At 31.8% G+C, this 14401-nt stretch overlaps 1 protein-coding gene across 3 annotated transcripts in view; it reads left to right on the forward strand.

Annotated features, from left to right (window-relative positions):
- The window catches only part of MDGA2 (MAM domain containing glycosylphosphatidylinositol anchor 2), an 845317-nt gene that overhangs the window by 792677 nt on the left and 38239 nt on the right, over nt 1-14401 (forward strand). For all 3 annotated transcript variants that reach the window (XR_004384228.1, XR_004384229.1, XM_032871192.1), the window contains exons 12-14: nt 4169-4189; nt 12561-12716; nt 13211-13369. Coding sequence is in view for 1 of the 3 variants with exons in the window: in XM_032871192.1 (XP_032727083.1) it covers nt 4169-4189; nt 12561-12716; nt 13211-13369 (336 nt within the window). In the remaining 2 variants the exon portion in view is untranslated. The remainder of the gene's footprint in view (nt 1-4168; nt 4190-12560; nt 12717-13210; nt 13370-14401) is intronic.

Here is a 14401-nt window from a genome sequence, read left to right on the forward strand (position 1 = left end):
TTAGTATATTCTTATCAATATGATTCTTTATTTTGATTAACAGTTGACTTATGCAGTTGGCTGCTCCCATGTTGGGGGCATAAATATTTACAATTGTTAGATCTTCTTGGTGGATATACCCTTTAAGAATGATATAGTGTCCTTCTGTATCTCTGACTACAGTCTTTAGCTTAAAATCAAAGTTATCTGATATGAGAATCACTATACCAGCTTTCTTTTGAGGCCCTTTGGCATGAAAGATGGTTCTTCATCCCTTCACTTTCATTCTAGATGTATCTTTAGGTTCAAAATGTGTCTCTTATAGACAGCATATGGATGGGTCCTGTCATTTTATATAGGCTGCAACCCTTTGCCATTTTATGAGAGCATTTAGGCCGTTCACGTTGAGAGTGATTATTGAAAGATAAGCTTTTATTGACTTCATGTTTCCTGTGAAGTCCTTGTTTCTATAGATTCTCTCTGTGAATTTCTGTTCTATGTCACGCTTAGGTTCTTCTTTTATAGAACCCCCCTTAATATTTCTTGTAGTGCCGACTTGGTGGTCACATGATCTTTTAAACCTTGCCAGTCTTGGAAGCGCTTTATCTCTCCATCCACTCTGAATGTCAGCCTTACTGGATAAAGTATTCTTGGCTGCATGTTCTTCTCATTTAGTGCCCTAAATATGTCTTGCCAGCCCATTCTGCCTTGCCATATTTCTGTGGACAGGTCTGACATTATTCTGATGGTCCTCCCTCTATACACAAGGAATCTCTTCCCCCTAGCTACCCTTAAGACATCTCTGAATTTAAGACTCGTGAATTTCACAATAATGTGCCTGGAGATCTTTCTACCCTTGTTGATCTTGGGGGGTGTTCTCTCTGCCTCTAAAACATGAACATTTGATCCATTCCCCAAATTAGGGAGATTTTCATCTAGATTTGTTCAGCTATATCTTTTAGTTCTTTTTCTCTCCCTCTACCCCCTCAGGAATCCCAATAATTCTGACAGTAGAACCCTTCATGGCGTCATTTATTTCCCTAATTCTGTGTTCATGGCTTCTGAGCTGTTTGTTCCAAACCTCCTACTGATCCTTCTTTTCTATCAGTTTGTCTTCTAGATCACTAATTCGATCTTCTGCCTCATTTACCCTAGCTGTTAGAATATTTAAATTAGATTGGATCTCACTGATAGCATTTTTAAGTCCTGCTAGATCAGTTCTCACGTCCATGCTTAGAGATTCTATGTTGCCCTAATGGTCTTCTCCAACCTAGCCATTGCCTGGATAATTGTTACCCTGAATTCTATTTCCGACATATTGTTTATGTCCATATCCAATAGTTCTGTGGCAGAGGTCACAGTCTCTGAATTTTTCCTGTGTTGGGTGTTCCTCCTCCTTGTCATTTTGGTGAGAGGTGGCTGAGCGGATGTATAGCTGAATATATCAGCCATGATCCAGGCAAAGTACATCTTCTACCCCTGCAGAGATCCATAAGTATATAATCTTACATCTCAGGCTGATTTCATGGATGTTCAGAGTGTTCTGGTAGTTATTTAGCTCAATTCAGGGGACCCATTGAAACAAGGTCTCCTACTCCTCCACCATCTTGCACCTCCTTAGAATTCTTCATTCAATTTAGCATTAAACATGTTTTTCCTACGTAAGAGGGAAACCGAATACTATCAAAAGTAAAAAATATAGTGAAATTAATAACATTCACTAGAGTTGTTTGTCATATGAAATCACTTATTTTCACTCTCTTAGCATCATCTAGATATATTCAATTTTCATGAAAAAATATGATATACAGTGTAGACTAGAATATTGAAACTAGATCATGGATGTAAAAGCATGAGAATAACTATCTTTTTCTTGAATATGGTCCTTTAAAAATGCTCACTTGTAAAAGTATTAGAATCACTGCACACCTTTTCTTGAATGTGGTTCCTTAAAAATAAACCTTTTTTTTAATGATATAAAGATTAGTATTTAATAGCAATGAATAAAATTTAATGACAGTAACAATTGTTATTCTGTAATTACCCCATGATTCCATTGGGCACACAATTAGATAGCATCTCAATATATTTTTTTTCTAAAGTTTTAGTTTTATATGTTTTATAAAATATTAATTATTATGTCCTCTTATCTAAGTTTCATGCTTCCTGCCCCTAAGTTATAAAAATGTAGACAACTCAATATGAAGGAGATTAGAAACAATGAATATCCATTCCTTTAAAAAATAAAGAAGATATTAGGACCTGAAAGTTTTCAGTGTCCTGCAGATTTATACATCTATGAAATGACAGATTCTGAATAGAACTAGGGCTGGTTGACCCTTTCATAGCAGAGGATCCATGTTGCTTTCCTATGTTTAGAAATTATATGACTTTTCTCAAAGAGAAATAGAGAAAAAAAAATTTATAAGCTCAGTAGTTTTACTTAAAACTCTGAGGCAGCAGAGTGAAATGAAAATAGATCTGGAAAATAGATATTATGGTAGTTTCAGCTTTAATATCTTTGCATTCTTAGGCATACTTTTAAAAATCTTAAACAGTTTAATTAAAATTAAATTTTAATAAAAATTTTATTAAATTTTAATAAAATTAAAATTTAATTAAACTTTTTATATAATAAAGATTTGGGTAAGGTTTACTTAAATGGTATCTAGATGTTTATGAAAAATTACACACAAAAGTTCAATTGTTAAAAGAAAAAAAATGGGCTTACTGAAATATTTAGAATTTAGAAAGGAAGTTTCCACTACTTACAGTGAACCTAATGAGTAGTAATATTGTAGCAGAAGACTCAATTAAAACTCAGTGTGGTCAGAGATTAACTGTACACTTGATCTTAGCCATAAAGGCCGAGAAGTGATAGATGTTAACTGTAGGTGTGACATATTTTTTTAGAAACAAATTAGAATTCAAAGATGCTTACTTCTTGTAAGATAATATATGGACGTTTTAAATTTTCATATCATTTTTACTAATTTTCAAATTATAATATATTGATCTCTTGCAAGAAAAAGTTATTCTTTTTTCTCCACTTTAGTCAAACTAGTAGATACATATATCCCTTCTCTACTTAGATATTTCATAATTGGCAATGGGGAAACAGAATCAGAAAACAAAGTATTGGGAATTGTCTATCTTCTGTAAGAAATAGTAAAAATATTTGATTGAGAAACTAACTCACTTTGTTAAAGTTAATTCAATGTACTAATGTAACAATTACTATGAACATCCTTTGTGCGGTGTATGCATTTTTTACTATCATACTTCATTTGTTAAGTCCAAGTTTAACAAAAGTTGTTAATGGAAAGCACTAGGAATTAACAACAGAGCAGACAAACTTCTGCAAGTTAGATTAACTGCCTATTATAATTCTGGGAAACCGCAACGATCTTTACTTCATCCAGAATGAAATTTTCTCTCAAAGTGATGAATGAGTAATCATTATACACAGATACCATTTTGTCTGTTAGATTAGATATATTTTTGTTGTTGTTTCAGTAAAATGTAAAGTATTCATTCCTCTTCATGTAGAAGTCAATTGTCACTTGTAAACACAGTTTTTTGAGATAAAAATGTCTTCTAGGGCAGAAAACCACAACTGTATTGCTTGTTATTTGAAAACTGTGTGTGTGTGTGTGTGTGTGTGTGTGTGTGTGTGTAATCAAACAAAGCAGCATTGGTGTAGTTATTTGTTTTAGGGTGCATGTAATAACATGATACAAGGAGTGCTTTATTTTCATGTACACCATGTTATTTTCACCAGAAATAGATAACAGCCAAAAAATCTAAAGTTTAATCTCTGTTGGATAATTGCTTTCATTGTTAAAACATCTAGATTATACGTTGGCCTACTGTCAGTCTAAGTTTTGATTTCAGGGGGTTTTTGCATTGGTTAAGATATAAAAGATCTGCAACTCTGTTCCTTGGAAAATGAACAAATCCCACATGCTATTTAGCATTGATCTTTTAGGTACTTTGAGACTGTTAATGCTGAGCTCCAAAGTAGATTCTATTCAATCCTCTAGAACAAAATGGATTGCAGACATAATTCTTCATGGTCGCAGTGGGGAAGATCATTAATTTTTTATAAGGAACTATGAGACACTGATTAGACTTTTATTTATAAAAGACATTCAAGCCATGCTAACATTATTTTTTGCTTTTCTTGTAGCTCCTGTTAATCCTCATTTGAGTAAGTATGTTTTTATTTTAATAATGGTACAGCATTGCACAGTTAAGAAAAGTAGAAAACTCAGAGGCATATAAAGATTATTTAGCAACTGTTCATAATTGCTTTAAAATGGAATGGCTTTGAAACAGTAAAACTGGCATTAAAAATGAATTGTGAATTTTAAATTTCAATGGATATGCTTATAAAGACAAACTATTTAATATTAATCATTGATTTTTATAAGTTTTCACAAATATGGAGACATTTCCTCCAACTTAACATTTGTTATTTGTTTAACTATGGGATTAAGTTTTTCTTTTGGCAATGCATTATCATTTTTATTACTATTGTTTCTTTAATTTTCTTTTTTGATTTCTGTACTCCAGTTACTAAAGACTACAGTTAGAAAATTGGTATTTGAATGGTTTTATCAAGATTTTTCATACATCACTAATCTATATCCCCATTGTTAATGAAGAAGATAATCTGTTCACCATCTTCTTGAATATTTCACATTAGAGTAAATATTGGTTTTTGTCTTCCATTTTTGTGCCTATGAATATATTGTTTTTGGCTAATGAAAGAAAGGAGAACCACCTTTGCACTCTTCTCCTATCCATCCAAAATTCTCCATTACTTATACTTAGTAAAGAGACTGTGTGGGTCTTTTTCCTCATTTTATTATGTTTCCTTTCTTATAATGGCCTTTCACTCATTATATAACCCAAGACCAAACTACATAACCTGTTGTCACCTAATTTCTACTAAAGATATTCCTTTACTCCATTTCTGCTTATCCAAATTATAATACTGAATACACTTATGTTTTCATTTTGCTTTCATGCACAGTTCATTTTGTTCTCACCAGTGACCTTTCCTGTGGATATCTTCAATCCTTTGAGTTCATTTATAAAATTTAGCACAAATGCTTCTTTCTTGACTGAGTATTCTCTCCATTAGATTTCCCAAAACAGTTTGTCTTCATCTGTGTTATAAGCTATTTTGTATTTTGTCATAAAATACTTATGAGCTAAATATGTTTCTAATTTCTCTCTATATTGCACTGTCTTTTGGCCTGCCACAGCATCTCATATTTAGCAGGTGTTCAATGATCATTTGTTAAAAGAAAAAATAGACAACAGTTTCAAGATGAATTAACTGCACAAATCAGGTTCTCCCTGGCTTCTACCCAGGGTACTATTGCTATTTAATTACTATATTGATTATAATTCTTTTGTAGGTAAATTCTCTGACAATAATTTCAGTAGAAATGTTTAAAAAGAGTTGTTGTGGGAAGATTAAAACTTGATACAGAAAAAAGTTGAGTAATATTTCAATTCAAGGAAAAATTTTTAGTAGCTTCAATTTACTGGGAAAAATGCATATATAAAGAAATAATAGAGGTATTGTTTGCTAACAGATGACTTCTATACAATATAAAAAGTACCAGTAATTTTGTGGCAAGTGGAGTTTTATAGAAGACATGCTATTTGAACTGGGTCCTGAAAGCTTAATAAAGTTTCCTTAGGGGAAGAAGGTGAGGAAGGGCATGCCTACTGCCATCGAAAGGAAGGTCCTGTTCGCACAATAACTGAGCAAACTCAGTGCGTCTAGAGTATATAGATTGTATATTCAAACATTACAGAAGCCAGAAATGTGCCGTGAAGATGAACAATATTAATTAGAATTTGAGTGCTTCTTTTAAAAGCTCATATCCTTTGGATCATAGTTACCCACTTCTCCAACAAGCATTTTTTGTTGTTGTTAGTCAACGAACTGAATTTTCTACTTTTAAAATACTTTCCATTATAATTCTCTTTACTAACGATTTCCATTGACTGTATTTTTTTTAAATTTTTCACTAAGTGTTCAATATGCTAAAAGATTACAATGTTTAGAATAAAGACTTTTTAGTAAACATCAATGATTTTTCTAAGTTATCGAGTAATTATTTTTATGTTATTGACAGTCACGTACATTTTCCCCTTATTGATTTCTTTAACCCTGTTAAAGAACCTCCAGGTCCCAAAGACATAAAAGAAAAATATTTTATGGAGTATACATATTCATTATACATTCAAGATCTTAATAAATTAGCCAGACATTATTCAATAAGAGGAAAATAGGAAAACATGTAGAAGAAGGTCATGTTTTCTTTTAGATTTTGCTATGGAAAGTTATTTTTCTTCCCCTCAGCTAGACTACTTTTACCCATGATCTTCTTAAATGGTATAATGTCTTAAATTCTGTCATTGATTTTCAAAGCATAATTTATATATGGTAAAATTAACGCTTTTTTGTGTGTATACTTCTGTAAGAAGTATTGACCAATTCATTCAGTTACAGAACCATCACAAGTTCCATGTTCTCTATAAAGTTTTTGTATTGCTCCCTTGTAGTTAAACTGTTTTATCGCAACCTCAGGCAAATTTGTTTTTTGTTTCTACAATTTTTCTATATTAATTCAATTAGTTACAATATGCTTACTATTTACTCTCCACATTTCATTAAAACATATTTTTCCTGGTAATGATATTAACGAAGTTGAAGAGAAAGTGAAAATTAAGCAGTTCAGAAAAAAGTCGATGAGGAAAAAATAAAAAACATTAAGTATTTCTGATAAGTTTGTAAATGATTTCTTAAAATGAAGATCTTACTTCTTAGGTTGTTTATAATTATGTGTAATGAATTCTTATAACACCATTTAGTAATATTTCCTCCATAAAAGATTATTTTCTACATAATAAAGTTTAAAAATCTTTTGAATATATGTTGGCTTAGTTATAAATCAGGGTTTATATGAAACATCTTCTTTGTAGAAAAGAAAGGAATTTATATTATATTTAACATAATACATGTGATATGAGACATATATTGGCACCAGATCAAACTAATCTTAAATCCTCTTTTGCATTTTAACAACTTATATAGTTTTTAAGTGAATTGACTTATCCTAAGTATCTACTTCCAAAATATCTGTATAGAATAAGTCCATGAAATTTTGTCAGAGTATGATTCTTCATTAGACTCAGAATAATTACTAGATTTAAAAGAGGAAGGACTTTTGTTTATAGTTTCTTAAAAACTCTTTGGATTGAAATTTTGAACTGAATGGAAGGATGATTAGTTGTCAAGAGAATATGCTACAGGCTCCATTAAGCGTGAGCAGTGTCCTTTTCATCCATTGCTGTTTTTCCTCAGGAATGGTACCCTTGGACCAAACCTGAAGTTTAGTCTGTGACTGGACTGTATTAATTGAAAAGAAAACAAAAATATTGAAATCATATTGAAATGAATTCTGAGGTCTCTCAAGTGTCTCAGTAATGGAATTGAAATTTTCTGTGAAGAGGTTTTAAAATTTTTGAAATGTATATTTGGTCTGATTTAGGTTCTGAAGTCCAAATTGTTAAAATTCAGAGCTTTTGAAAAAAATTTTGGACTTTTTTGGTTTAGATTAAGTACAAGATAGTTTATACATATACGAAATACATATGTAATCAATATTAATATGTATAATATAATAAGTAATACATATGCATGACATTCTCACTATCTCTTGGAAATAACTTAAAACTGAAAAAGTTTACCATAATAGCCCCTTCTAAAATAGCATTTCAAAGTTAGAACTAATAAACAAATTAAGTAAAGTGAGGTCATCCAAAATCAAAGCACAAAAACAGTGACATTTCTATGCATTCACAATGTGCTATCTGAAAAGGAATATAAGAAAATAGTCCCACTAAAAATAACAACAAAAGAACAGAATATGGAGGAATAAACTTAACCAAAGAAGTGAAAGATTTCTACACTAAAAATTATAACACGTTGTTGAAGGAAATTAGAGAAGACAGGTAAATGGAAAGACATGGGTTCATGGATTAGAAGAATTAATATAGTTAGAATATTCATATTACCCCCAAACAATCTACTAATTCAGTGCAATCCCTATCAAAATGCCAATGACATTCTTTACATAAGTAGAAAAAACAATCTTAAAATTCACATAGAACCATAAAAGATCCCAAATAGCTACTGCAATATAAAAATAAAGCTAGAGGCATCACACTCCCTGATTTTAAAATATATCACAAATCTACAGTAATCAAAGGAGTGTGGTACTGCCATAAAAACTGTCATTGAGACACAGAATAGAAAGCTCACAAATAAATCCATGAATTTACAGTCAACTGATTTTTGGCAAGAGTAACAAGTACACACTGTAGGGAAAGGATAGTCTCTTTAATCAACCATTGCACATTGTTGGCCAGAATGTAAATTGCTACATCCTTTAGAGAAAACAGTATGGAGGTTCTTTAAAAATTAAAGATAGAATTACCAAATGATCCAGTAGTCTCACTTCTCGGTAAATACCCAAAAGAAATAAAGCTCAATCTTGATGAAATATCTGCAAGGGCAAGTTCACTGCAGCATTATTCACAATAACCAAGATAATGGAAATAATCCATATATCCATCAGTGAATTCATTGATAAAGAAAATGCAGAATATTAGTCAGCTTTTAAAAAAGCTGTCCTGCCATTTGAGACAACATTGGTGAATTTGGTTTATTATGCTAAGAGAAATAAGCCAGATACAGAAGGACAGATGCTGCATAATCTCATTTCCATGACATCTAAAATACTCAAACTCAGAAGCTGAGTGTAGAATGGTGGCTGCTAGGAGAAAGAGGGAGGGGGAAATGGGAAGATGTTTGTCAAAGGTTATACACTTTGAGTTATGTTAGATGAATGAGTTCTGGAGATCTAATGTGCAGCATAATGACTGTGCTTAACAATACTGTATTGTATACTTGAAATTTGCTAAGAGGGTAGCTCTTTAGTGTTCTCACCTCCAAAAGAAAGAAAAGAAAGGGAGGAAGGGAGGGAATGAGGGAGGGAGGAAGGGAGGGAGGAAGGAAGGAAGGAAGATAATGGTAACTATGCCATATGTTAAGTGATGAATCTATTAATTTGCTTCATTGTGATTATTTCAAAATGTATCTCAAACATCAAATTGTATATATCTTAAGTATATGTAACTTTTGTTTTTCAATTATATTTCAGTAAAGCCAAAAAAAAAAAGTAAAAAATAAAGAAATAGGATAGGTGGCTACAAGAGGGAGTCATTGGGCTAGAGGACTATTGGGCATCAGGCTGCTTATTCCAAAGTTTTATTCTTTACCATCATGATAAGAATTGTGGTAAATAAAGCACAGTTTTGCAGACCATGTAATACAGAATATTTCAAATATATTTCTTTATTTCCAAGTACCTCCCAAAACTACCAAGAGCGTGTTATAGTTAGAAAACCACTGAAAAATTCAGTATCAAGTCAGTCTTCAGTTGCATGTCTTTGTGAAAATCCTGGACTATATTACTTTCTTATTTTATGAGATCTTTTAATGTTTAATATTACATAGACTTTTGATAAACTTTTACAGACAGATGCATTTTCACTATCTATCAAGATATTCCTTATTTCAATAAACTTTTAAATGAATAGACTTTTGCATAATTACCCTACATATAATGACAGGATAATCATAAGATTATTATGGCCCAGAATAGTGAGTTTTTCCCACTTTTATCTTCCTACTTTTTATAAAATCTTTCCAGTAATAAGTAATAAGTTTCTTCACTACAAAGATGAATGTCTACAGAAGTGATGAAGAACTATGGAGATAACTTATGTATCTTTGTCCAATGGGGGTTTTTGGAGTCTTAAGTCTCCTTCAAATTTATTGTAAACAACTTACATAATCTGTAAAAGAATCAAATTATGAAAAATTTTAGGTCTATCTAAAATTATGGACATGTCTTAGGTTCTCGTAAGCTGTCTTTTTTGCTTAATTTTACTATGAGAGACTTCAGTTTTCAGGTTTTAAGAACTTGTTTGTTTTTTGTAGGCAAGTTTTTTTCAAACAAGGCTAAATTATACAAAAGATATGTTTAAGTGGTTTTATAAAAAGCGTTATATATACTTTTAAATGACATGAAAAGTAAGATTTGGCAGCAAATTTATAAACAAATCCCAAATTTTTACATTTTTTTTGGTATTTTCTTTGTGTATATACAATATGGAATTAAACAACTGAAAACATTTAAAATCAAGCATTGCTTTATCGTGACTCCAAAGGAGCAGCTAAAGGTATCTCCTATTGTGCCTAAAAGGTATTTAAAGAAATGTATCCATGCATATAGTTATACTGTTGTCACCAACATTAGATCTCAGTTGATAGTATCAAGCAGTCCTGTCTTCTTTAGTATAAGATTTATGGCATAAATATGTAATGAAAAATATTTTATATGGACTGTTGTTTATATAGAAATTTACTAATTTAGAATTCACTAAATGCTTATATTCCCTATAAGTATTCCTATTCATAATATGGAATATAAATAAACACAAAGAAGTATAGCAAGTCTTCAATCTGAAAACAAAAACAAAACAACATATTCCTGAAATTCAAAAGGAAAGCCTTCTGTTTTATTTTTATGTGTATATGTCAACGGTTTTCTTCCTACTTTCCTTCCTATCTTCTTTCCTTCTCTCTTCCTTTTTTAAATTGGTATTTAATTTTTTTTAATTTAAAAAATTTAAGGTCTTTAAATTTTTAATTTTTAAAATAATTTTTAAAAATTTTTAAAGATTATAAAATTAATATGAGATCTACCTTCTTAATAACATTTAAGTATGCAATACAGCATTGTTATCCCAGCATAAAGTTCTATGGCAGATCTCTAGAACTGACTCATCTTACAGAACTGAAAGTTTATACCTTTTGACCAGTCTCTCCATTTCCGTCTTCCGCCAGCCCCTGAAAACCACCATTCTACTTTCTGCTTCTATATATTTGGATATTTTAGATACCTCATAAGTGTAATCATGCAGCATAATTCTTCTAGGACTGGTTTAATATAATGTCCTTAGTATAATGTCCTCCAGGTTCATCAGTGTTGTCATGTATAGTAAGATTTTCTTCTTCTCTAAGGCTAAATACTACTCCATTGTATGTATGTCTTCTTTAACCATTCCTCCACTGATGGGCACTTAGGTTGCTTCCATATTTTGGCTATTGTGAAATATGCTGCAGTGAACAATGAACATAGGAGTACAACTATCTCCTTGAGAAAATTGTTTAAATTTTTTGGATAGATACCCAGAAATAAGATTGCTGGATTACACAATAGTTCTATTTTTTTTTTTTTTAGGGTGGCTCCACACCTAGTGTGTAGCCTAACATGTATCTTAACGTGGTGTTTGAACTCACAATGCTGAAATCGAGAGTTGGACACTGAACCAACTGCACCACCCAGGTGCCCCCAGTAGTTTTATTTTTAATTTTTGAGGAACTCCATACTGTTTTCTTAACTACCTGCACCATTTTACATTCCCATGACAGTATATGAGAGTTCCAATTTTCCACATGCTTGGCAATGTTTGTTTGTTTGTTTGTTTGAATTGCCATCTCATCATGTGATATCTCATTGTGCTTTTAATTTGCATTTCCCTGATGATCAGTGATGTTGAACATCTTTTTATATGTCTGTTGGACATTTGGATGTTTTTTGAAAAATGTCTGTTCATGTCTTCTTTGTGTCTACTTGACATTATCTTTTTTATTTATGCCTATATTTCAAGCAGGGTACATCCCAGAAGAAAACCCTTTGATACCTAGAAACATTATTTTTACCCTCAGTACAAGGACAGTTGAAGAAAGTTCTCACTGAACTATTTGTTGGGTCTGAACTCAGCATGTGGCAGGCATACAAGAAATTCCAGTCTTCCCACAGTCTTCATAAAAGGTTTTTCATTATTTCTAGTGAATTTCAGCCATCTGCCAAATCCACATTCAGAAAAAAATGTAAAGATAACTATTTTTTAAAATAGTTTGCCATTATCTTCCCCTAAGTAAACTTCCATTTCTGCAAGTGGGTATATGAGAAACGATCTCCAGACATGGTGTGAAAAATTGTAACCTCAAGGTATACAGCTTTAACGTGTTGTCAGATAAATGAATAAAGCTCATTTTGTGTTTGAAAGTTTTCTTTGGATTATTTCTACACTCAAAAAATGAAAGTTGGGAAAAGTCTTCAGCCATAATTCAAGCATGAATTATATTCTTTAATTTCAGTTATTTGAGTATTTCAGAGGCAAGTGGTTTGGGTTTAAGTTATTAAATGAAGGGGCTGGCTTATATATCAAGATTATTTTTTCTTTTTTGTTAAAAATGAAAGTTTTATGTTTAGTCAAAATCGTGTGCCCTATTATGGCTCCGGTGCCACTATCTCAGTCTTGCATTATTATTGCTGTATAATGTTTTTAAAATTTTCATAAGAATATTAAAGTGCTTATTTTAGTTTAATATTAATTACTTTAAAATTCATTAACAGGAGAATTTCACTGTGGATTTGAAGATGGTAACATTTGTTTGTTCACCCAAGATGATACAGATAATTTTGACTGGACAAAGCAAAGTACTGCGACAAGAAATACAAAATATACTCCAAACACAGGACCTAATGCTGATCGTAGCGGCTCCAAAGAAGGTATGAGGGTATGAAATGTTGTGTTTATAACAATCACACTCCAGCCTCAGACTTTCAGAAATTAATGCTATTAATATCATTAATATGACATGCAACAGAATGCTTAGCTATAGATTTGAAGATTATGGGATAAAACATTAAATTTTTAATGTGCAGTACCAATAATTCAAATATTTCCAAAGTTTGTAGACATGAATCTTCTCTCAGAACTCACTGACACATGTAGTTGAGAGATTGGAATTTTTTAAATAATTCAAGTGTAATATTCCAATTTTGTCCAAAGTTTTTATACATTTAAGCAATTTTTTGTTTAATTATGTAGATCATTTATTCATTCTTTATATTATATATAAAAATAGTTAATAAATTAGATCAAAAGTCTTCTGTGACTCTACAATTTACTTCATATAAAAACTCTAAAACTTCTTCATGATTTCAAATTTCATGTCACCTAATAATATTGTGTTTAAACATTTTATATTGTCTTTTTAAAGGTTTTTACATGTACATTGAGACATCTCGGCCCAGACTGGAAGGCGAAAAGGCCCGACTTCTCAGCCCTGTTTTCAGCATAGCTCCTAAAAACCCTTACGGCCCCACGAACACTGCATATTGTTTCAGCTTCTTTTATCACATGTATGGACAACATATAGGTAAGACAGCAAGAATTATTATATTTCTTCTAAAGTATATCGTAACTAAGAAGAAAAAGGTTCACAAACACACAGCATGAAATCAGTTCAAGTCAAAGAATATCATCATTGACTTTTAAATGACTTACCTGCAAATTGCAAAATAAGATGCTAAGAATGTTCCCCTATCAGGTCCTAATTTCCAAATTTTATATTAGAATGTGAACTTTTGGAGTATTACCTACCCCTTCTAGAATCTTAATTCTAGCAAATCATCAATGGGTTAAATTCTTTATGATCTTATTGGGAAATTAATACCAGCATAACTTAGGCTGCTTCTTTATTAATGACCATGAAAAGGAGTGTTGCCATCTTTGCAAGACATACTTTTAGCACTTCGGAATACTAATAGGATATTTTCATGTTTATAAAATATGGAATACTAATATGATATTTTTTGGAATAATAATATGATATTTTCTTGTTTATAAAATATGCCTAACACAACTAGTAAGATGTAAAAACATTCTTGGTCCTAAAGAGCATGCAAAGATGAAGATACATTCCTTGCCCGTAGAGACCCTTGTACAGTCATGGAAGCCAAGATGCGTAAATACATAATCATGCCGGATAGAATGCCGCATAATCTTTAGAAAGAGCCTAGCAGGGGAACCTGGGTGGTTCATTTAGTTAAGCATCTGCCTTCAGCAGATCCCAGGGTTCTGGAAGCAGCCCCGCCTGGGGCTCGCAGGGAGTCGTCTTCTCCCTTTGCCTCTTACCTTTCCCTTGCTCATGCTCTCACTTGTGCGCTCTCTCTCTCTCTCCTGTGCACTCACTCTCTCTCTCTCAAATATAAAAAATCTTTTCTTTTTTTTTTTTAAAGAGCTTATCAAAACTCCTGCGGGAGGTGGGGAGAGATCATATGGGTCTACAATTCTTTATGCACGATTCTAAAATCAAAAAAACTGAACACAAAATTTTGTCACTTACTTATCTGACAATGCATGCCAGCCTAATCTCTGTGCCTCAGAATATATGATCTGAGCTAGTATG

This window comes from Lontra canadensis, unplaced genomic scaffold, assembly GCF_010015895.1.
Source record: "Lontra canadensis isolate GAN:19392208 unplaced genomic scaffold, GSC_riverotter_1.0 scaffold42, whole genome shotgun sequence".
NCBI lineage: Eukaryota > Metazoa > Chordata > Mammalia > Carnivora > Mustelidae > Lontra > Lontra canadensis.